Source organism: Tenrec ecaudatus, chromosome 17, assembly GCF_050624435.1.
Source record: "Tenrec ecaudatus isolate mTenEca1 chromosome 17, mTenEca1.hap1, whole genome shotgun sequence".
Classification (NCBI taxonomy): Eukaryota; Metazoa; Chordata; class Mammalia; order Afrosoricida; family Tenrecidae; genus Tenrec; species Tenrec ecaudatus.
In genome coordinates, this window is record NC_134546.1 from 40,327,622 (window position 1) to 40,353,151 (window position 25,530).

At 37.0% G+C, this 25,530-nt stretch overlaps 1 protein-coding gene across 2 annotated transcripts in view; it reads right to left on the reverse strand.

The window, feature by feature from the left end:
• Positions 1 to 25,530, reverse strand: part of FBXO11 (F-box protein 11) — an 86,932-nt gene that overhangs the window by 19,516 nt on the left and 41,886 nt on the right. The window contains exons 2-11 of one of the 2 annotated variants that reach the window (XM_075535734.1): positions 7,936 to 8,063; positions 7,661 to 7,742; positions 7,110 to 7,254; positions 5,203 to 5,332; positions 3,602 to 3,685; positions 3,391 to 3,523; positions 2,061 to 2,167; positions 1,864 to 1,975; positions 1,671 to 1,777; positions 1,452 to 1,589 (exon numbers count right to left, since the gene is read on the reverse strand). In XM_075535734.1, the coding sequence (XP_075391849.1) occupies positions 1,452 to 1,589; positions 1,671 to 1,777; positions 1,864 to 1,975; positions 2,061 to 2,167; positions 3,391 to 3,523; positions 3,602 to 3,685; positions 5,203 to 5,332; positions 7,110 to 7,254; positions 7,661 to 7,742; positions 7,936 to 8,063 (1,166 nt within the window). The remainder of the gene's footprint in view (positions 1 to 1,451; positions 1,590 to 1,670; positions 1,778 to 1,863; positions 1,976 to 2,060; positions 2,168 to 3,390; positions 3,524 to 3,601; positions 3,686 to 5,202; positions 5,333 to 7,109; positions 7,255 to 7,660; positions 7,743 to 7,935; positions 8,064 to 25,530) is intronic. The other variant, XM_075535733.1, reaches the window with a different exon arrangement.

The window sequence follows — 25,530 nt, forward strand, 5'->3', positions numbered from 1 at the left end:
TCCATGGAAAACTGGTTGCTGAGTGAGAACTATCATTTCATTGTTTTGATTTGCATTTCTCCAGTGTCTAATTTCATAGGATTTTAAAAATGTGTTTATTGGCCACTTGTTGATATTCCTTAAAGAAGTCTATTCAAACCTGTCTCCCACTTTTTAATTTGACTGTTCAGTTTTGGTGTTGTTGAGTTGTAAGATTTCTTCATATATTCTGTGTGACTGCAGTGAAAATTGTAGACAATATCAAGTGTCAATAAGAATGTAGAGAAATCAGATCCCTCAACACGCTGGTAGAAATGCAAAGTGATGCAGCCACTTTGTTGAGAGTGCATCTTCTAAGAGAGGATGGTGAAACTTCATCCCAGGCACTCTGGATATGTTACCAGGAAAGACCAGTCTCTAGAAAAGGTCATCATTTTTGATAAAGTAGAGGGAGAGTGAAACAGGAGAAGACCCTCAATGAGATGAACTGATGCGGTAGATACATAATGGGCCCAAACTTACTAACAATTATGGAGATAGCACAAGACCAGGCAGTTTCCATGCGATTGTACACAGGACTGTGTCCAGTTGGAGTCAATTTGATAGCATCTCACAACAAAATTGTACTTAACTTCTGTAGTGATCAGAAAATATATCCCTTATTGCTTCTATACTCTAAATTTTATTAAGGTTTGCTTTTGACTCAGTATTTGATCCACCTTGATGAATACCCCATGTGCATGTGAATTCTGCCACTGTTAAGTATACTGCTGTATAAATATCAATTAGATAAAAAAACAGTACCACTCAAAATGATACTCGACATAATTGGCTTTAGAACTAAAAGTGAACTACGAGTAGGCACTGACTCGATGGCAGTGAGGTTTTGGTTCTGTATTTGTAGACAGTGTTTAAAATACTCCGTTATTCGCTAAAAGGTTGGAGGTTTGAACCCACCAGTCAAGGGACAAACATGTGGTGTAGTATGCTTCCGTAAAGATTTACTACCTCAAAAAACTAAGGGGCAGTTCTAGTCCATGCTATACAATTGCTAAGTCAGAACCGACTCAACAGTGGTAGGTATATCTCTCCTCAAGTTCTGCTAGTTTAAAAAAAATCAGGAGAAATACAACAGAAGTCAAATTAATGATGATAAGACGACTATTTCTCAAATGTAGTCCACAGACAACCTGCACTGGATTCAATATGGTGCTTAAAGATTCTGTGTAATTTATATGCACATTTATGCTTGACAACTTCTGAATCAGACTACACTTCTCTCAAAGCATCCTAAAGACTCCTTCATTTTTACATGAATGTTAGATGCACAGTCTTACATTTGTTTTAAAATACACTGAAATGGCTTTTACTCTTCCATGTAGGTAACCAGGAAATACGAAAATAATGCTGAAACACATCTGAAAGTTAATGGGTACATTGTTGGCTTGTCTATTAAGAATAAATATTCTTACCATGCCATGATCAAATGTGAATACACCAACATCACGTCCATGATGAATATGATTCCGTCTAATAATTGGGTTTCCATGATTTTTAACCCAAATCCCAGCTAAAGCATTATTGGAAATTTCATTATCCTCATATATTCCCTACAACAATTATTCAGAAATAAAAATCAGTAGAGCTTTATAAACATTAAAAAAGAAACAAGAAATAAAAATGTAAACTACCTGTGCATGATCTGTTATATATAGCCCAACATTTTCACAGTCGCTGATGTTACAGTGCTTGATAGTGGGGCACGCTCCTTGACCACTAACACATACAGCAGAGCCAACTGGAAGACAAATAGTTATTTCCATTAAAAACCTACTGGGCACAAGCACAGCTCATTCTGTGACAAAACATCAAGAAAACACTAACCTGTACATGTACTTCGAATGATACAGTGATCAATAATAGGGCTACAGTTGACTGTGATCTCTAAGCAATGATGTGCATTATGGTGTTGAGCAGATTTGTCATCAGGGTTAAACTGAAAAGTAGAAATTTTGTTTGAAACAGACCACTACTGCTATGATGATTCCAATACATATGTTTTAAATCTTAAAATTTCTTACCCTTATTGTCATATATCCAACATAAGCATCCTCAGAACCTTCCATAAAAACGAAGGTTGAGTCTCTAGTGTTTTCAATTATAACTTTGTCTGCTACTTTTCCAGGTGCTGTGGAGAAGAGATTTTAAAATAATTAGAACAGCAGTTCTCAACTTGTGGGTCGCAACCCCTTTGGGGGGGGGGCAAACAACTCTTTCACAGGGGTCACTGATTCATAACAGTAGCAAAATCACAGCTATGAAGTAGCAATGAAAATCAATTTATGGTGGGGCGGGCTAAGCACAACATGAGGATCTGTACTGAAGAATTGTGGCATTAGGAAGGTGGAGAACCAGTGAATTAGAGGGATGCAATGTAAATTTTTTATAAGTTTTTTTTTTCAATCAGTAAAAACATTCTGCTATAAGACATGAGAATCTTTTAAAATTGTAAGTTAGGTTTTGGGGTGGGGGGCTTTTAAAAAACATTAGTATTGATTAGATTGGACTAATTGATACCAGTTAATATACACTCTAATTGTTTCACAAGCCTTTAGGTATTAGGTGGATAAGGTCTGACTGGATATCGGATGCAGTGGCATTAATTACAAAAAAGGTTTCTTATGGAAACCAACAGCAGCAATACTGGAGAGAAAGGCTCAGGGAGGGAAGGCAGGAGAGTATGAGCAGGAAAAATGAAGAGATCTTTACTTAAATGTACTTGGAACAGTGGCTTTGATTTGGGAAGTAAAGAAATCTGTAGACAAAAATTTTCTATATGACAGAATGGGAGAGGGAAGGAGAAAATGCAAAGAAATGGCAGTAAATGCCTGTATTATTAGAAGTAATAATTACAAGCTATTTAAAATATATCCTGTATCCTTACAAATCTTAATAGAAATCTTCAGATGATTGTTGAATGATGAATACTTAACAGGCATCTCATTAAAATTATTCTTAGAAACATAACACTAAAAATACTTAAAATGTATTTTATAATTACATTTCAGTTCTATTACATCACAGCAATAAAAACATTTAACATCTTTATTTTCAAATAATAGATAAAATTAACAAATGTTTTGTCCTTTTTAAAATCATTAATGGAAGGACAGTAGTAGAAAGCACTGACATTAAGAAATATGTATAACAACCATTTTGGAATTTTTATATTTTAGTTTCATTCATATTTAAAATGTACAGCATATTCACTCTAATTCTTCCCTATCATGATGGTATTGCCAAAGTTCAACTGGACTTTTAAATTGTTAGCATTAAAAAATGGAATCACATAAATAAAATAATAAGAACACAATATTAAAGTTATACTGATAATGCATTTTATCAAAATACCTGCACCAATCATGGTAATTGGAGATTCAATATAAATCCACTCATCAGTATATATTCCAGAATGAACAAAGATTAGCCCATCAAAATGAGCTTCTTGAACACCACCAAGGGCATCTTCAATGGTATCATAATACTAGGAAAGGAAAAAATGTGTCAGTACAGAACTGAGAGATGACCATTTTAAGTCTTAGAAGATACAAATCAAACATACCAACATGTTTTCTCTTCCTTTATATCTTGCTGGGTTACTGTAGAAATGCTCAGCAAACCCTGGCTTGACATGTGCACCTTTATACTGAAATATCAAAAACAATCAACAACATAAGCTACTGAATACTAATATAAATATTATTTCAATGTTTTAACGTACCGTTATATTTATAACTTTTATTAAATTAAAAAACTACCACTGATAATTATTCCAACAGATTTTCTCCCCCTGTCCCCCCACAACTAATTTTCTGTTCCACAGTATAAGGTAACCTGGAGCAGGTGATGACTCAAAAAAGTCAAGGTTTATCAACCTCAGCACTACTGACATTTTGGGACACTTAATTCTTCCTCGTGGAGGCTATCCTGTGCATCCAGAAGGTTTACCAGCAAACTCACCCTGACTTACTAGGTTAGTGGTGAAATATTTAGAAATAACCTAATCAGAGAAACAAAAGACTTGTACAAAGAAAACAATATAACAGCATTACAAGAAGCCAAAATGGACCTACAGACACTCTGTGCATGGTTAAGCAAAAATATCTCCAGATGCTGCTAAATGTCCTCGGGAAAACAAAATCATCACTCCCAGTTGAGAACTACTGATAAAGGACTGCATAAAACTTACACAAAGTGGTAAATTTTTAAAAACTAGAAATTACTAAATAGCTATTCAAATTGACTCACAGAAATCATACTTGGTTTCTGGACTTACGAATTGATGGAATAAATTATTAATGAACATGTTAAATACAGGCAGTTCCTAGGTTACTAATAAGATCCCTTTTTTAAAAAAAACATTTTATTAGGGGCTCATACAACTCTTGTCCCAATCCACACATATACATACATCAATTGTATAAAGCACATCCGTACATTCTTTCCCCTAATCACTCTCAGAAGATCCCTTCTTAAATGTTTAGAATTTGTACATCAGTTGGAGCTGGTGCATATGATTCTCGTACTTTAGAAAAGGCTGAAGGCTTTGAAAATGAATTAACACATTCGCACAAAGGGAGGGTGACTGACTGTGCCGAAGAGTCTGTTGCAAATAGGGATCTGTTCAACCGTTTCACACCAAAGCAAATTTACATAAACATAAAATGGATGTTAAGCCAAAGATTCACTGTCCCACTCAAAGATGGTAGCCAACCACAATGTTGTGATTGTGTGGCTCTCCTTAGTTCTGCCAATAATTTAGTCTCAAGTATCAGACTCTTATAGGGCTCACTACCTCTTCCCAAGTCTCCCCATTCAAGGATTGTTACCCATAATGTATCTCCTTCCAGCTACCAACACTTATCACCTACACTGTAAAAATTCAGGTCTGTTCCTATTTTACTTCAATAGCCATGATAATAACTGAGTTGAATGGGTTTAAAGCCCTGCTGAAAGGGCAAGTAGGAGTGGCTTATGAATTGGAATTTGTAAACTCCAGAAATACTAGGGAGGAGGGGGATGTTTTGTTGGTTGATAAATGTGACTGGCTTATTTTAAAAATCTATTCTTAAGTTTACATTTACCTTAAAAAAATAAAGACACAGACATACTCTAATTACAGATGTATGCTATAAACCAGTATTTTGTAACTATGCTTCATACCAGCTGCTGGAAACTTTCTTTCCAAGGATTTGGATGTTCATATTCTTCTGGATTAATCTGATAGAACTTTCCAGGGTCTGGATGCATCATAGGGCGGGTATATTCAAATACTTCCATGTATAAACGTTTCCTAGGGAAGAAAGGAATTAAAGGATTTCTTCATAAAATGCTCTTTAATGTTTTAAACAAGCATAACAATTCTTTGAAGTCTTCCAAAAAGTAAAAGTTGTTTAGAATTACTAAATGACAAGAAGAAATAAGATCTGATAATCTTCAAAATATAGAACTGTAAATTGTTAACAACATATTTTGACCAATAAAATGAACACATGATTTTGAAATAAGACTGAACTTTAATTTTTCCTCTATTTTCACCCTCCACTGACATCTTTTGTTATTTTAATAATCATTTTATTGGGGGCTCATGCAACTCTTCTCATAATCCATCCATACATCAATTGTATAAAGCACATTTGTACATTCGTAACCCTCATCATTCTCAAAACTTAAGCCCCTGGCAGCATCAGCATTTCCCCCCTTCCCTTCTTGCTCCCTTCACCCTTATGAACCCATGGTCATTTATAAGTTACTATTTTGTAATATCTTACACTGTCCAATGTCTCCCTTCACCCACTTTTCTGTTGTCCATCCCCCAGAGAGGTGGTTATATACAGATCCTTGTAATCGGTTCCCCTTTCCACCCCACCCTCCCGTAGTCGCCACTCTCAGCACTGGTCCTGAAAGGATCATTTGTCCTGGATTCCCTGTGTTTCCAGTTCCTATTTGTACCCCCCACTGACCTCTTATCATGAACAGCCATCGAACCCTAGAATAAAGCTATCAGTAATTACTGTAATTTCTTGTGAAATGTTTTTATCGCCCTCTGTGCTTCATCCTTGGTTATTTCTATAATATAATTTTTAAAGGGTTTACTTTCTCACCATAAAGGTAATAAGTAACTGTTGTTAAGATAATCTATAGTTTCAACACAGGTATCTCTAACAGTTTAATCTTAATCTTATTAGATTTGTTTCCAGGAGTTCCTGGTAACACAAATAGTTAAACAAAGGCTGATAAACAAAGGTTGGAGGTTCAAGTCTATCTAGAGGTACATCGAAATAAAGTCCTGGCAAACTACTTTTGAAAATCAACATTGAGAACACCATAAACCATAGTTCCATTCTGATACACATGGAGTTGCAATGAGTTTAAAGGTGATCCAATAGCAACTGTTTTAAAATATTTTTTCCAGTATTTTTTTCCCTACTGATAGTTTTTTATACTGGTATGCAGAATAATAAAAATTGTATACTTTGCTCTTTTCCTTTTTGTAACAGCTTTCTCCTCCATATTGCTAATATCCTATAAGAATCATTGCTAATGGTTATATGTCAACTCTTCAAGTAGACAACCCTATCATTTATTTAATGTGTCAATTCCTGGGCATTAAGATTATTTCTGATTTTTCACTGCTAATTATACAGGTCCCTGGAAGGTGAAAATAAATAGTGTATGCTAAACTATTATGAAAATTAGTATATAAGACAAGAACATTTGTCAGCAAAATTACTGGGTCCACTAAACTGTCATATTTAGTTCATTAGCTATTTTAAATTAGGTCTTGTGCTGTTTTTAAAAAGCAATTGAATGAATAACATTTCCTAGGATCAATCAGTTGCTATCAAATGACAAATAACTGAGAGTATTTCAATTAGTTTTATAAATATTGCCTTCTCTGATAAGTAGCATTTGTAATAAACAGATTACTTAGTAAAAGTATTTTAACTTTGTTACAACTATTTTACAGGTAACTACCAACTCCCACTTCAACATCATCCCTACTATTTTTAGCATTTTAGACAGCTAGCAATATATCTCAAGATAATAAGGAATAGGTTTTCACTTACCACAAAATTGGATCATTAGCAAGCTCACTGAAGCGTTTACACACACAAGCTGCTCTACAAAGATCTTGCTCCAGTAAGTACGAGAAGATTTTTAGAACCACCTCATCTGGCAGTTTCTCCTGAAGATACTGCTCAGCAGGTGCTGCTATACAGAGTTTACAAGAACAGGTTAGACATGCTTTGTGTGTGCTACCAAGGACTTCCTCATTATTGACAGGAACACAAGTTTCATCTTATCTAAGTAGTAGCTCTTATTATTTGATATTATAATTTGCAAGCAATTTTATTTTACTAATTAATATCACCATCTGCTTTGTTACTGACTTAAAATGGATTCTCTTTAGCTACTTTGTATTATCTCAAACACTAACTAAAATATTGAAAATGCAGTTTAATACAACAATAAAGACGAGGGAGAAGGTAGAATGCTAATGGACATTTCATTAACAAATTACTGTAATGCTCAACTATGCTTAACGTTAACTTATTGGTATCAAACAAATTTTAAAAGTTATTTCAATTCCATTCTTTTGTTTCTCCATAGGAAATACCTGATAGATCTTGTGATTTTCCAGATACTCTTGCACGTTTTGCACGGTGACCAAAGTTTTCTGTAGTAGAAGTTGATGCACCCTACAAAACCAAAGCTAAATTAAGCAAATATGAAGATACTTCAAAAGGTTTGTGGAAAATTTTCATTCTCTTTCCATTCCATTTTCCTATGAACTTTTTGAGCCCTTCATAATCACTGATTTTTAACTTGATGGCATTTTGTTTTCTTAAAATTCTTTCATTACAAAATGAAAAACAATTACACTTAACTTACTTCCATGCTGTTCTTTGTAGGACACGCTGTTCTTTTCGGCAAAAGAGTTTTTCTACGAAGTTGATACGGACTATTTTGTGCACCAGGACCTGATTCTTCTGCAACCATATCTGCAGGTACATCATCATCTGTTATAAATGAAAGCAGGAAGAAAAATGACATACATTTTATAAAAAGCCCTATAGGTGCAGTAGACATTTTTTAAAACTTCCAATTACTTTTGTTTTTGCTGTTTCTTTGTTGTGCAGAAAATAAAACTTTTATTAAAAAAACCCAGTCAACCAGATCTGTTATGGACTGAATTGAGTCCCCACAAAAATATACATGTTATAAATCACAACTTTTATGCCACGGCAAATATTTGAGAACGGTTTGTGTGCGTTACCTTAGTGTTAGTATATGTGTTTTCTAAATCCATCTCTGGAGCTAAGATATTAAACAAGCAAACAAAAGAAGGTGAGATGGGAGAAGAGGGATGCCAAGCCAAATGAACATTGTCCAGAAAGTTCAGGTAAGACTAGGGCCTTCCTTCAGAGCCAAAGGAGAGACAGAGAGGGCATTAGTGTGAATTTGAACTCTTGTCTTCTAAACTGTAAGAAAGTGGTTTTTGAAGCTATTTGTGGTATTTCTGTTATTGCAGCAGTGGGTAACATCTGAAGGAGATGATAGGCTTCTACTTAATTTATTTCAAAATAAATTCTGATAAAAATATACAACCATTTCTTTGTTATCTGACATTTTTGATTTCTGACCATGGTGAAATTCTACTATCCGACTATCTTGCACAAAGATGTATGTACAGCACAATCAAACATGAAAATGTGATGTGAAGATAACACTGGTTGGAGCCCTGATGGCGTAACTGTTAGCTCACTGCAAGGTTGGCAGTTGAAAACCATCAGCTGTCTGAGGAAGGAAGAGGGGGCTTTCTATTCTTGTAAGAGATGACAGTCTCAGAAACTCATAAGTCAGTTCTCTCCTCCCCTATCCAGTCACAAAGAAATGGAATTGACCTGGTGGCATTGAGTTTGCTGTTTTGGATTTGCCATGCTTAAAGTTATTGGTCAATGTGGCTAGGCCATGATTCTCAATGGTTTTATGTAACGAAGTAGCCACCTTCCATTTTCACTTAACTAGCTAGTCTTTGGAATCTAAGCAGTTGCTTAAGTGAGGTTCAAGTGTCTCAAAACTCACTGCCATCGAGTGAGTGAGTGGCAGTTGAGTGACCCTGTAGAACAGGGCAGAACTGCTCCTATGGGTTTCCAAGGTTGTAACTCTTTGGAGTAGAAAACCCCATCTTACTCCTAAGGTGCAGCTGTAGTTTTGAATTGTTGAGTTTGCTGATTGCAGCTGAACTTGTAACCATTACACTACCAAGGTTCCTTTAAGGTACAGGTATAACTATGGTATAACTAAGGAGCATGGACTGCTGGGTGGGTATTTCATTGTCAGAAAACAAATGGGGAAAGGAGGGCAGCCTTGTGACAGGGTTGTCAGAATTAGGAGTCCTTGGGTAGCACAAACAGTTAAGGAAGTGCCTCAGGAGACAGGCACAGCAACTAAAAAAATCTTTTTATCCAAAGGTCACAGCCTTGAAAGTGATATATGTTTTACTTTGGTCACAATCCCACAAGTCCAAATTGACTTCATGGCAACGATAACAAAGTATATTAGGTGGAGCTGACTCAGTGACTACTAGTAACAATGACAGGAAAGTGACATGAATGAATAAAGAGGTAGCATGGTGTCAGACAATGTTGGGGCTTTAAGAGGGTTATAAAGGGCACCTGGAATGGGGACTCAGAGTCAGAGCAAGCAAAGGAGAGTATTCACATAGGAGAGGGAATGGTGAAAATCAAAGATGAGCTGCACATCAGGAGGACCAAACAGAATAATGAAAGAAGTCTAGGTTTCTCAGAAAGATATAATAAACAAGCAAGTTAAAATAAATGTTTGAAGTGTTGTTACGTTGAACTTAGAAGTATCAAAGAAATCATCACTAAGAGAACAAATTGGAATTTAATGCTACCTCACAGCATACAACAAGATCACAGCATCACTTCTAAGGTAAACACAATTTGTTCTACAAAATACTGGCTTGTAATCTTCAAAATTTCAGTCACGAATGCCAAGGAAAAACTGAAAACCACTCTAAGTTGAAGGACCCTGTTTGAAATGGAAGTGGATGTCCTTATGGCCTGAACTATGGCCATTCAAAATATATTTCAACTTCACTAGGCTAGGAGCCCTGGAAGGACAGTGGTTATATATTGGGCTGCTAGCTGCAAGGCCAGGAGTTCAAAACCATAAGGGAGATAGACTGGGTTTTCTATTCCCATTAAAGAGTTACAGTCTCTGAAATCCACAGGGGCAGTTCTATCCTGCCCTACAAGGTCTCTATGAGTCAGCATGGACTTGATGGCATTGAGTTTGGGTGTTTTGTTTTTTTCCCTGTTGGTGAGTCACACTAGGCTATTATTTTCAGTTTTATGTAATTATTCTCCATTTTATAATTGATATAATTATCCTAAGTGTAATTATTCTAACTTCTACTAGGTTGAGGCAGGATATATATAATCTACAGGATTGGGTTGTACCTTGAATCAATCTCATTTGAAATACAAAGGAGATTAAACACTAAGAATGCATCCTTCAGACTCCATACAATGAGAGACCACCTCCCTATAGGGAACAACACTGGAGACACTGTGGGCTGATCTGATACCATCACACTGAGGCAAAAGCATTAAGGGTGTGCAATAGAACAGCAAGGGGAACTGAGAGCAATGAAGTCCCTAGGGAATATCAAAAATAGACTTGGGGGCCAATGCTTGGCACCTCCATCAGACTCGACCGGAAAACACTCCTAAAATCCAACAGAGTCCTTGAACTAACTACACACTTTTCTCTTTTGTTGTTTTGTCACTGTCTTTTTCTGTTGTTATTTTGTTTTCTTTTGTTGCTGTTTTGCTCTGTATTGTTTTTGTGTATGTTATTTATCTTCACAGGTCTGTCTAAATAAGACAGGCTGGATAAACAATATGGAGGAGAAAACAATGAGACTGACGGTTCTGTAGGGACATGAGAGAGGGGAAGGTATGGGGATGGTGGTGGTGGGAGGAAGTCGTGTTAACAAACTGAGGGACAAGGAAACAAGTGATCCAAATCGGTGGTGAGGACAGTATAGAAGGCCTGGTAGGGCATGATCAAGGGTAATGTAACTGAGAGGTATTACTGAAACCCAAATGAAGGCTGAGCATGATACTGGGACAAGAGGAAAGTAAAAGGAAATAGAGGAAAGAACTAGGAATCAAAGGGCACTTATAAATAAAGGCATGTACATATGTAAATATATTTATATGTGAGGATGGGAAATAGATCTATGTGCATATATTTATAGATTTAGTACTAAGGTAGCAGATGGACATCGGGCCTCCACTCAAGTACTCCCTCAATGCAAGAACACTTTGTTCTATTAAACTGGCATTTCATGATGCTCTCTTTCCTGGCAAGATTGCTGAAGACAAAGTGGTTAATAAGCAAATGTGGTGAAGAAAGCTGATGGTGCCCGGCTATCAAAAGATATAGCATCTACGGTCTTAAAGACTTGAAAGTAAACAAGCAGCCATCAAGCTCAGAAGCACAAAGCCCACATGGAAGAAGCACACCAAATTGTGTGATCGTGAGGTGTCCAAGGGATCAGTATTAGGCATTAAAGAACAAAAAATAAAATCATTGTGAATGAGGGAGAGTGCAGATTGGGGACCCAAGACCCACCTGTAGGCAACTGGACATCACCTTACAGAAGAGTCATGGGAAGGAGATGAGGCAGTCCAGGTGCAGTGTAGCAACAATGAAACAAAACTTTCTTCCAGTTCCTAAATGCATCCTGCCCCTCCACTATCATGATCCCAAGTCTACCTTACAAATGTGGCTAGACCAGAGGATGTACACTGGTACAAATAGGAACTAGAAACACAGGGAATCCAGGACACATTATCCCTTCAGGACCAATGGTGAGAATGGCAATACTGGGAGGGAGGAGAGAGGATGCGGTGGAAAAGGAAAACCGATTACAAGGATCTACATATAACCTCCTCCCTGAGGGATGGACAACAGAAAAGTAGGTGAAGGGAGATGTCAGACAGTTTAAGATATGACAAAATAACAATAATTTATAAATTATCAAGGATTCATGAGGGAGGGGAAACAAATGAGGAGCTGATACCAAGGGCTCAAGTAGAAAGCAAATGTTTTGAGAATGATGAGGGCAACGAATGTACAAATGTGCTTTCCCAATCAATGTATGTATGGATTGTGATAGGAGTTGTATGAGCCCCTAATAAAATGATTTTAAAAAAATAAGGAGCTGATACCAGGGACTCAAGGAGAAAGCAAATGTTTTGAGAATGATGATGGCAACAAATGTACAAATGTGCTTGATACATGGATGCATATATAGATTGTGATAAGAGTTGTACAAGCCCCCAATAAAATGATTGAAAAAAAGGGGGAAAGGGGGGTAAGGAGGAGGGAGAAAACTTGAGGGGGAGAAACTGAGATGATGACATGGGGGAACAGGGCACTCAGCCACCCAGGGGGAGAGTATTGGTTGTGTCTCCACAGAATTGGGAGTGTGCATACAGACCCCACCAGGGTGTATCAAACCAGGAGGGCAACATAACCACGTGGAGGATTTCATAAAAAGATTGGACTACAAGGCTGGCCCCAACCAGAGCCAATCTGACCCCTGTCCTAGATACAGGGCAAAGAACAATAAGAAGCTACATTCCCACGCCCACATGGAAACAAACCAAAGAGGAAAAAGAGAAAGGGATGATATTGGCACACCAAGCCCGGAGGATGATGTCTCTGCTAAGGCACAGAGAGGACTATAGGACCGCCACCAACTCAAGACATACTGTCCCCTAACTGGAGCTGTACTTAAGAGGACAATGGGGACACACTGCGGGGGAGATAACGTGGCCTGAATCCCCCGCAGTGGGACAGATCAAGAAGGGAGCACAACAGATCAGCAAACAATCCATAAACCCCCTAAAGAGCCCCCAAATAGACTTCGGGTTAGGAAGGGCAACCCCCGGAATCGCCCCTCAGGATCAGGGGGTAGAGAGATTTATAAAGGCCAAAAGACAGACCTGGGGAACTATGTATGTTTATGGTTTTCCCCCTCTCCTTTTCTTTTTTCAACCTTTTGTTTTCTTATTGTTTGGAGTTAGGACATTGCTGGTTTGCCTACTTGTATAAGACAGCCATGGGAAGCAAGCTTGGGGAGAAAGCAACAGGGCCAATGGCCCCAGAGGGTCTTGGGGAGAGAAGATGGAGGGAGTTTGGAAGGGTGTGGTGAGAAAACAACGCCACAGACAGGGGAACAACTAGGAGATTAAAACAAACATCTAGTAGGCTGTAGAGATTCTGTGGGTATTAAGCAACACCAATCTAGCTGAGAGGAAGTACTAAGAGGTGGAAAAAGGGGGCATAGGAGGAGGCAAAAGGAAACAGGAAAGCTCTAAGAAGCAAAGCTATACAGCGGTACTGGCCTATGTACATATGTTTATAAGGCAATAATACACTGAGGCTGCAGACTGGCCTGGGGCCTCAGCTCATACCCTCCCTCAATACTAGAACACTTTAACAAAATGGCATTTTGTGATGCTCACCCCCCTCCCCCCCACACATACAATTGCTGAAGACAAAATGGGTGCCTAAGCAAATGTGGTGAAGAAAGCAGATGATGTCCGACTATTAAATGATAAAGTGTCTGGGGTCTTAGAGGCTTTAAGTTAAACAAGCGGCCATCCAACAGTGAAGCAACAAGTTCACATGGAAGAAGCAAACCAGCCGTGCGATCATGAGTTGTTATCAGGACCGGTTAATAGGCAAAGGAAGATTCATAAAAAACAAAGACAAATGCGTTGGTGAGAATGAACTATCATGACCCCAGTGCTGATTCCCACTATGGACTAGACTGGAACATGTACATAGTACAGGCAAGAGATAAAGCTCATGACACATGGAACCCAGGAATAGGAATTAGAATAGCCATACCAAAAGAGTAGGGCAAAGGGGGTGGGGGGAGAGCAGGGGAGGAAGGGGCTACCAATCACAATAAATGGCACATAACCACATACTCCATTCCAGGGGGAACAAGAGAAGCCAGAGGGGAAGGGAGACAGCGGTCGGTGTGAGGTATGAAAATAATAACAATCTATAATTTATCAAGGGACCACAAGGGTGGGGGAGGAGGAAGGAGGGGAAAAAAGAGGGAGGCGAAAAAGAGGAGCTGATCCCAAGGGCTCAATAGAAAGTAAATGTATAGAAAAGAACAATGGCAATATATGTACTAATATGTCTGATACAATTGATGTATGGATTATAATAAGAGTTGTAAGAGTCCCCGATAAAATGATCTTAAAAAAAAAAAAGACTGTGAAAGCATACATTTGTTTATTGAGGCCATCCGCTTGTGGTATTTCTGTTGTAGCTGCACTAGCACTAGAGAACCAACATAAGGACTAAAGAGACATGAGCACAGCAATTACATGCAGCATGTGATTCTGAACTGGATCTTTTTCCTAAAAGAATGGTATTAAGGGCAATTACTAACACTTGAATAGAGCTTAAATATTACATGTTAGTAATGTGGCAATATTAACTTCCTAATTTTGATAACTGTGGGACCCCTGGTGGTATAATGGTTATAAGCTGGACTGTTAACTACAAAGTTAGCAGTTCAAAATCACCAGCTGCTCCTCGGGAGAAAGATAGGCTGGCTTTCTACCCATGTAAGCAGTTTTGGAAACTCACAGGGTACTTCCACCCTGTCCTATAGGGTTGCTGTAAGCCAATATCAACTTGTTACCAACGAGTTTAGTTTTTTGGTGTAGTGTGCTTATAGGAGAATATCCTAGTTTGTAGAAAATATACAACAAAAGTATTAGGGGTGAAGGGGAATCGAGTTGGCACCTTACTCCTAAAGACTTTTCTAAGTATGTTTGTTTTAAAAGCCTTAATAAAATTAAGCTATAAAAATTGCTTGGAAAATAAACACCATATAGTTAAAAGAAGCAATACAATTACAGGGAATATATACAGTACATAGGACAAAAGGGTAAATACTTATTATATCTGAATGCCTATAAATCAGTATAGAAAAAAATCAATAAGCCAATAAAAATTGGGGCAAGTAGAGAACCAGTTCAGAAGTGAAAAAATATAAATGAAATTCATGTATAAATGATGAACATTTTTCATGTACCAGATTATCAAAGATAAAAAAGTTTGATAACTAATGTTATCAAAGGACAATATAAAGGGAAAAACAGTCCATAATTGTTTTACGGAAGGTAATTGCTTAGTAGTTACTACACAGCCATTCTATTTCTGGGAATGAATCCTGCAACTATAAAATGTGGGCAAAGTACACCTAACTCCTCACTTATCTAAATGGCTAAGTTCAGACCAGATCATTATATGAAAATCATTATTCTATCGTGACCAATGAAGTGAAATAGAAACTTTACAAACAACTGGGGTAATTCATTTTGGCAGCAAAAAATGGGGAAAATTATGGGCCAAGTCCTGGAGTGGGAAGACTTAGAAAAAAGCAAAATAAATCATTTTAAGAGCTTGATATGTGAGACTGGATCATTGGTAGGAACAAAGAGAGCCACACACAAGGATCAGCAGTTCAAAATCACTATCTGCTCTGAGGGAGAAAGATGAGAGTTACAATGTTGGAAACTCACAGGGGGCAATCCTACCTTGTTCTTTAGGGTTGCTTTGAGCCAGCATTGACTTGATAGCAGTTTCTTTGTTGTGGGGAAAAAACTGAACAATGCAGGACACATCAAAAGAAGATGGAAAGAATACAGTCCCTGTACTAAAAAAAACCCTAGTCAATATTCCACCATCTTAGGAGGCAGCAAGAACCAATGGCACCGAAAGAATAAGTCCAAGCTGCACTGAAAGCATTAGCAAAAAATAAGGCTCCAAGAATTGATAAAATAATGATTGAAATATTTCAACAAGCCCCGATAAAATGATTTGAAAAATTTTTTTTCAACAAGTTGAGGAAATACTGAAAGCACTCATTCATCTATGCTAGGAATTTGGGGAGACAGCTGCTCAGCCAACTGACTGAAAGAGATTCCTATTTGTACCCATTCAAAAGAAAGGTGACCCAACAGAATGCTCAAATTATGGGAGAATATCATTAAGAGCACATGAAAGCAAAATTTTACTAAATATCATTCAACAATGGTTGCAGCAGTACATTAACAGGGAGCTGCCAGAGGCTCAGAATGAATTCAAAAGAGGATGTGGAACAAGGTATGCCATTGCTGACGTCAGGTCAGATGGTTTAGGTTAAGAGTACAGAATACCAGAATGATGCTTATGTGTGTTGCACTGACTGTGCAAAGGCACTTGACTGTGTGAATAAACTATGGAGAACTTTGAGAAAAATGGGAATTCGAGAATACTACCACTGTGCTCACATGAAGAAGCCTGTACATGGATCAAGACACAGTTGTGTGAACAGAACGAGGCCATACTGCATGGTTTGCTATCAGAGAGATAAAAGTGCCAGGACCGTATCCTCTTACCATATTTGAATCTGTATGGTGAGAAAATAATCAGAGAGGCTAGATTATAAGAAGAACATGGCAGCTGGACTGGAGGAAGGCTTATTAACAACCCGAGACATGCGATGGCAAACCTTGCTTGCTGCAAGTCCAGAAGGCTTGAATTGAAGCAGTTGTTGATGAAAATTAAGGATTTCAGCCTTCGCTATGGATTACTCAATGTGAAAAAAGTAAAAATCCTCACAACTGGACCAGTAAGTGAAATCATGATAAACACAGAAAAGACAGAGGTTGTCAAGAATTCTGTGTTGGTTGGCTCCACAATCAATGCTCACGAAGGAGGAGTTTAAGAAATCAAACGACACAGTGCACTAGGCAAATGTGCTGCACAAGGGCCTCTCTGTGTTGAAAAGCAAGTGTGCAACTTTGAGGACTAAGGCTGCTAGTCCAAGCTAACTGTATTCTCAATCACTTCATATGCATGCAAAAGTAGAACAAGTAGAACACTGAATAAAGAAAGACAGAAGAATCGATATATTTGACTTACGGTGCTGGTGAATACTGAAAGTATTCTGAAAGAACAAACAAATCTGTCTCGGAAGAAGTAGGGTCAGTATGCACCTTAGAGGCAAAGATGGCAAAGCTTTCTCTCACACGTACTTTGGAGAGACTAGTCCCTAGAGGACATTTTGCTTGGTCAGCAAAAAAAGGGCCTTACAAAATGAATTGACACAGCTGCTGCATTGATGGGCTCAAACAAAGGTACAATTTTGAAGACGGCACAGGGGCAGGTAATGTTTCATTCTGTTGCACATATGGTCGCTATGATTCAGAACCAACTCAACAGCACTTGACAACATCAACACAGCAAACATTAAAGATTGAAAAGAAAGAGGTTACAAGAAAAGGAAGCTGATTAATTCAGCTACATAATAAGTTTACATATGAGTGGACTTTAAAAAGTTCATGGAAAAATGGAATGAAAAAATAATGGAAGTTTTCCATATTTGAATTATGTATCCCATAGAAATTTCAACTTCAATTTCCTAAGTATTGTTCTTTGTTAAAGCAGTCAAAATTTGGTTTAAAATATAGTATATGAAGGTAAACCATCAGTGATAATTTTTTACATAGTTTTCATAAATTATCACTGACTTCTAAGAATTAGTACAGTGGTAGAGGGTACTGGTAAAATAAAACAATCACTTTGCCTACTATTGTGATCTAAAGAGAAAACGTTTCAAAAACCTCAATCTCTAGTCATGAGTATACCCTTCATCTCTGGAATCCCTACATTGTATCTGTCCCATACACTGCTTACCATATCTTAGCTATGTTCTTTTTTTTAAGTATATGCCTTATTTCTCTAAGAAAATTATAAGGTGAGGGGACAAAGGATCTTTCTTATATATTATTCTTCAGTGTTTAACTTAGTGCCCTGCTTATGATAACTCAAAAAGTGCTAGTTTTCATTTGTGGAGAACTCCAATTTTACTCACTTCATGTTTTCCCCCAGAAACCACCATTAGAAATAAGTTGTGATGGCCTCATGTCTTACAGAAAATAAAAAAACCACGTAGAAACTGCCTCAACTTCTTTCAAGCTCCAAATTCATAAAATCCTTTACATACATACACATCCATTATTTTCTTGCTTCCTTATGAAGTTACAGAATATTCCCTAAAACAGATTTGGTATATAGGAAGCAAACAAGAATTCGTTCTAGCAAATTATCCATGGTATAGTTGCCAAAATGGTTCCAACCCCAAATATAAAATATCATATATTTAAATGTATTTTTAAATTTTTAATTTAACCTTAGAAATAACTCTCGATACCCAAAACAACGAATTTCAACCATAACTTCCAGAAAACTCAAGTTAAAAAACTAACAAAAAATTATTTTAGACCAGGGATACCCTATAGGAATCGAACAAGATCTACATATATATAAAAATTTTAGGTAGCTACATTTTGAGAAAAGAATTAATTTTAATGTTTAACCTAATTCATTTAAGATAATATCATTTCAGCAGGTAACCAATATAATTGAGTTATTTTGTATTCATTGTTCATACTAAATCTTCAAATCCCAATGTTTATTTTTAACACAGCACAAACCATAGACTATACATATGGCTACCCAACTGCACTGTGCAGTCCTAAACTATTTTGAGGTTGTAAATCTCTCACCGATGGAGTGGCTTGTAGGTTTGAACCATCAATCTTGTGGTTAGCAGTTCAATGGTTACCCAAAAGGGCCACCAGAGCTTTCCTTAAACTCTTACTAGACTAGTTCTCTAAAGGACAAAGAAATTACTATCGTGCAACTTAAGTATACACCTATATATATATGAGGACTTCATAAAGTTCATGGAAAAATGTCATTATCTTTTAATTCCATTCTCTGCACAAGAAATTTCAAGACTCCTGCATATCAAAATTTATAATTTTTACATTTCACAACAAATCCTATGTTAGAATCTTCATTGTTAATAGGAAATCACAGGGATAAATAAAGACTTCTGGAAAATAAATAAGCTTCTTTACAAAAAAAATTATATATATTTATAAAAATCTCTGGTGTTAAATATTACTGAATATATATATATTAGGATTCTTTTCAATAAAAGAACTTAGATGTATATATTCTGAGGCTAGACTACCACAACCTTAAAGTCTTCATAACAAAAAGACTTGCTAAAAATTATACTACTGATGGGCTGAGGTTTAAAGTCTACACATTTTTGGTTACACATTAGTATAAAGTTAGAGGATAGCTTAAGGAATTTAATCTATGGAAGTATTTTGTCCCAACAAATGCTGTATCTATTTTATATTACTTACCCAGGGCCACAGATCAGACTGGAAACTTAAGGCAAACCTGTGCTAGTAACAACTGTGTGTTTAGAAACAGCTCCCAGTTTCATGGCATAAAGAACCACACTTGACAACTGTTTCTAACACAGTTGCGAACTACCAAAGCTCTTATCCAACTACTAAAAATATTTATGAATAAAATGAAATCAAGACTAAATTGATTTTTAAATACAGTTGTTTCAAGGTATAGAATTCAGAAGTGGTTATTAAAAACCTGCCTTTAGAAAGTTTGCTATAATCAGATTATTTCTGACCACTATTTTGTATATTTTCAATCACCACCCCCTCCCCCCACCCAAACACACACACACCTACTGAGTTTTCACTGTAACATGAACTATAGGCATTACCTGACTGGTTAAAGGAAATATAAACTTTGACTACAAAAAAAACAACAATCTTCAGAAACCAAATCTTTGAGATCATAAAGAACTATTGAAAACTTAAGTTTCATTTCAACAAAAGAAACTTAGACCTATCCATTCTAAACTACTTGGAACAAAGTGTATTTATCAAATATTGTTGAATGAGTAACAATGCGTAAATCTGCCACGGTGCTAGTAAAAAGAATACTGTTATTTAAAGAGCTTCTGAAGGACAAGGACAAAGAGACACGATATATACACACACACACTCGTGCATGCGCATGCCACTGACTCATAAGACCCCTAGAAGACAGAACAAAATTGCTCAGTAGGGTTTCCAAAACTGTAAATCAATCTATAGTGTCCCTACCATGCGCTATACCAGAGACAGGCAATAAGTACTAGGAGAACATGAGACCACATCTAATTCCATCACGAATGGTGTTGAGGTTTGAGCGACAGCTTGAAGAAGAAAATCCAAGTTAGAAATTGAACAATAAATGAAGTTGGTAAAAGGGAAGGTGAACCAAGGCCTCCTTCTGCACCGAGACCAGAAGAACTAAATGGTGCCCAGCTCCGACTACTACTGATTGTTCTGATGGGGGTATAATACATACATATTGATGAGAGGGAGGTAAATGTGAAATAGAACTTCAAAATCGCAGCAGCAGCAGCACAATAAAAATTCAGATTTACTGGATCCACTGAGACTAAAAAAATCCCTACGACTGAGATACTCTTTAAACCTCAAAGCAAAACTATCCTCTTGTTACCTTCTAGCAAAATAGACTAGCATATAAATGAATTCACCCATGAATACTACACTCTTAAAAAAACATCTAAATGGGATCAAATGATCAATAGCCTAAAACATAGATGAGATGAAGAGGGAGGGGACCGACCCTAAGAGACGAGGTTCATACAAACAGAAATTAGATTTAGAAAATATGATAACATGAAGCATGTAAGTAATGTCAGTGAACAATGCACGTATATGTGTAGAAATGAAAACCTGGTTTGTTGTGTACATTTACACCAGAACAAACAAACAATTGTAATAAAAACAAACAGAAGGATTAGTATGTGTGTATGAAGTCTTAAAAGTGCTCACATACAGCACAGGTCTCAAAAAATGGCAATTTGCTCTGTTTGGCTATTCTATGGAATAAAGACCAGATTATAAAAGATGTTATAAAGAACAAATTTGTCTTGGAAGAAGTACAACCAGAAAGCTCCTTAGATGCAAGGATGGCGAGACTTTGCTCACACACTTTACCAAGAGGGCCCAGTCTCTGAACAGGAACATCATGCTTGGTAAAGTGCAAGAGCAAAAAATAGTTATACACACTTGAAGGGATAGAATGACACTCTGACTGCAACAATGGGCCCCACCATAACGCATGTGGATGGCACAGGACTGGGAAGTATCTTATTCCATTGCACATTAGGTCCCTATATGCTGGGATTAACTTGGTGGCATCATACAACAAACATACAGAAAAAGTCAAAATGGATGTCAAGACAGTTTGAAACTTATCTTGAACAGAGAATAGCTAAAGTAAAAGGAAGAAATAACAAAGAAACTTGAACAAAACATTTCAAATGGAGGCTTGAGAAGACCATCAAAACAACTGGAAATGACAGACTTGAAGACCAGTGGCAGACCAGGTAGGAGCATATATGGTAGTAATACAATTGAGAAATGAAGATGGCTTGAAATCTGGAAGAAGTGGAATAACTAAATAAACAAGATATATTCACAAATAAAATGCATACAACTAGGTGACTGACTAGATAAGGGAAAAGGTGGAGAGGAGGCTAGGGCACGGCAATCCAATGATGCAGGAGACTGCAATGGGGGAAGGAATACGAGAGGTGTTCATGCGCAAAACTCAAACTTGCTGACATTGAGTCAATTCCAACTCATAGCAACCCTATAGGAAAGGGTAGACAGAACTGCCCCTGTGGGTTTCCAAAACTAAATCTTTACGGGAGTAGAAAGCCTCATCTTTTTTCCAGTGGAGTGGCTGGTGGTTTTGAACCGGTGAGCTTGTGGTTAGCAGCCCAATATGTAACCCCATCACACCACCAGCACGCCTTGAGTTCAAGCTATGTTTCTGAATTTTCTGTGAGACATTCAAGTGGAGATGCTCAACATAAAACTAGATACATAGTAAAGAATTAAGAGATTTTTGCCAATGCTGAAAATAAACCAGTTAACCATGTGACCCTAGGATTTCTGAAACTGTAAACATTTACAAGAGCAGTCATCTTTCTCCTGAGGAGCTGCCGATGCATTCCAACTGATGAGTTTGCATTCGCAGCCCAATGCATACCCACAGCAACACCAAGGCTCCTTCGACCGTAACTCAGTGGGGAATCAGAAAGTATAGACTATTAAGTTCAAGCATATGATGTAGTATTTATGTAACTATATATATATCTATATCCATACAATTTACAATATGTGCTTGACATTACAATATTAAAAGGAAACCAAGTAAAAGGAGTAGTGGGTTAAATGTTGACTGCTAACTGTACAGTCAGCAGTTTAAACCCACCAGCTGCTCCATGTGAAAAAGATGAGGTGGTTTGCTCCTGTAGAAATTTAGTCTCATAAATTCTAAGGGGCAGTTATACTCTGTCATATAAGGTCCCTATGAGTTCTTATGAGAATCAATTAGATGGCAATGGATTTTAAGTAGGCACCTTAACACTGAAGATTCATATTACATATGCCATCCAACTCTAACAAATTGCATTGCTCTCTCTGTTAACTTCCAAAGTATAAACACTTCATATAAAAACTGTCAGTTCGAAAACTGACTATAGCTTGTTTAAACTTTATTTTGTTTTTAAAAAGAAAAGGAAGCGTTCAATGAAAGCTAATTCACTCATCAGCTCTAGAATAACTCTAGTTTCACTCTTTCTGGTGTTATTTTTCACATTCTGTTCTTGTGGCCTGATATTGTCTCCTCCCATTACTTTCAGGGAAATCAGGAAAGCAGTATAGTCCTCACTCAAAATGTAACATTTAAAAATACCTTTTCTATTGTCTAATTTTTTATTTAATTTCGAATTTTCAAAGTGACAAAGTATTCTTCTATTATTTTTAAGCACAATTCAAACTCTATTGGACAACAGTGTAATTCCAAAGGAGTTCTGCACCTAAGTAAAAGTACATCATTAGTTTGAGAAATTACATTATTTAAATTAGCAATAAATTCACATCTGATTCTAAGTAGCTTGTAATTCATTAAAGCTATCAACTAAAGTGTGTTAGTTTCCATGTGTTAGCTAGTTACTGTGAACTCAAAGATCTGCCATTAAGAGATTTAGTGCAATAAAAGAGACATGTAAACACACTAGTGTTTCTCAGAGTGGATGGGGGCTGCTAGATTCAGAACAGAATGATACAGAAAACCAGAAACCACACTCAAAACCATCAAAAGTGGATTCTGACTCATAGCAACCATACAAACAGAGTAGAGCTCCCCTTAATCGTTTCCAAGACTGTAACTCTTCACTGGAGTAGAAAGCCTCATCTTTCTCCCACAGAGCGGGCCTGTGGTTTCGAGCTGATGATCCACCAATTAGAAGCCAACATGCACAACACTGCACCACCAAGGCTCCTCTCCACAATGATCCACGGTGGTTTCAAAAGCTAATACTTATACCTAATTCTGGATTTTGGCTGTAGTATGAAGGTTTTTAATGGCCAGTGCAGCACTGAGTAATTTTTTTCTCTCTCCTCCCCCTTTTGAAAAGGGGGTGGGTAGCAGGCCAAGTTTGGGAACCTGTGATATAAACAAATAAGTAAAGCAATGTAAGTGATATACTAAAGGTTTTATGTACATTTAAATTAAGGCATAAAAGTTATGTTCACAGCTTAAAATATAAAAATTTAGCCAATTCTATTTTCACATAAAATTTAGAAATTCCTAGAAATGTCTTTTCTTTGTTTAGTTTCATGGAGAAGGAACAGTCAAGATAAGAAAAGCGTGAAGATCAATGAGAGTACGGCACCTGGTGATACCATAAGTACAATACAGCCTCCTTCTGTGCCACACTCACCAGTGTTACGCCGAGCCTAATGTTTCAATCACTGAGTCAAATCACCTCACCAAGGGTCTTAGTTTTCTGCTCCTTTTCAATGACCCTCCACTTGACCAGGTACAATGTCCTCCAAAAGTCTGGTCCCTCCTGAGGGACTAGTCCAAAGTACGAGGGAGGAATTCTCGCCGTCCTTGCTTCAATAAGCAGCATTCTGGCTGTAATTTTTCTAACACAAATTTGGCCATTTTTTTCTGGCAGACAATGGTATATATTCACCATTCTTTCTGCCAACTCCAAAATTCAAAGGCATCAATTCTTCAGCATTCCTTATTAAGCTTTTGCATGCATATATAAAAAAATTAAGGATACCATGGATGGCTTCTGCCGGGTGCACATTACTCATTTCTTAAAGTATTAAATGCTTAGCCTTTCTTTTGTAAATTCACAAGAAAAAACTTTTTTTAGTGAAGGGAAAAATAGACCTCCCTAGAAAGGAGAGGCAGAGCAAGAGAGAGGCAGAGGCTGAGTATTACCAGCTCTCTTTTCATGATCCCATCGTTTGAACCTAATTTTGGGGACAGCAACATTGGTGATTCCCAGGAATATTTTTACAGACTAAGAAATCATCTAACAAGTGTTTACTGATGGGAGCACCCAAGGCCTATTAAGTCTAAGTGAACTGCTGAAAGATAAAAGGCTAAAAATAAATAAATAAATTAATAATAATAATAATTAAAAAAAAAGAAAGATAAAAGACTAGTAAGTGCTAACAAAATTAAATTTAAACCAATAGACTCCCAGTTTATTATGCCTACTTTATAAGTGAGTAACAAGGCACAGAGTAGTTAGATGACATGTCTGGTGTCATGCAGCATTAAATGGCAGAGGTAAAACTTGAACCCAGAGTCTGATGCTAAAGCCTCATAACCATTGTGTTATCTAAATACAGTTATATTAAATACCACCAGATATACTTATTAAAAGCCTAGTTGTCTTCAAGTCAGTTTCACATGTCATAGCAGAGATGTGCTCCATAGAATTTTCAATAGCTGATTTTTCATTAGTCGATCACCAGGCCTTTCTTCTGAGGTGCCACAGGTGAACTTTCAACTTTTGGTGTGCAACTATTTATGTTAACCCATTTGTACCTTCCGAGGGGCTCCGACTTATTTATTACTAGATGCATACTCAGTTTATAAAAGAAGGCAATGAAATGGTACATATACCTTTTGGAAATGCTTAATATTTTAAAAATCATGTTCTTTTCATGCTATATTTAAATTATTAATATAGTACTTGGCAAAGATGGCATTCAAATATTAGCTATTAAAATGTGAGGTACTGAAAGTTAACTAGATAGACTCCAAAAATGTTTCAAAATTTTAGTAAAAGGACTGAAAAACATTGGCCAATTCAATCACCCCAAAACTCTTTGAGGTAGAAATGATCATTCTATTGCATAGTCATCATTGTCTGGAATGATTCTTGATTGCAGAAAATACAACGTTGTATATCTACAGATGCTATAGATGTTGACCAAAACTGAAAATTAATACTGTCCCCTTTAACTAATCAGTAGTCATTTGGGGGATGCCATATAATTATTCCAACAATTCTGCTCTGGATCAAAAGTATGTCTCAACTATTTGTTCTAATTATGAAAGTATGTTCACTGAGAAAATCTGAATAAA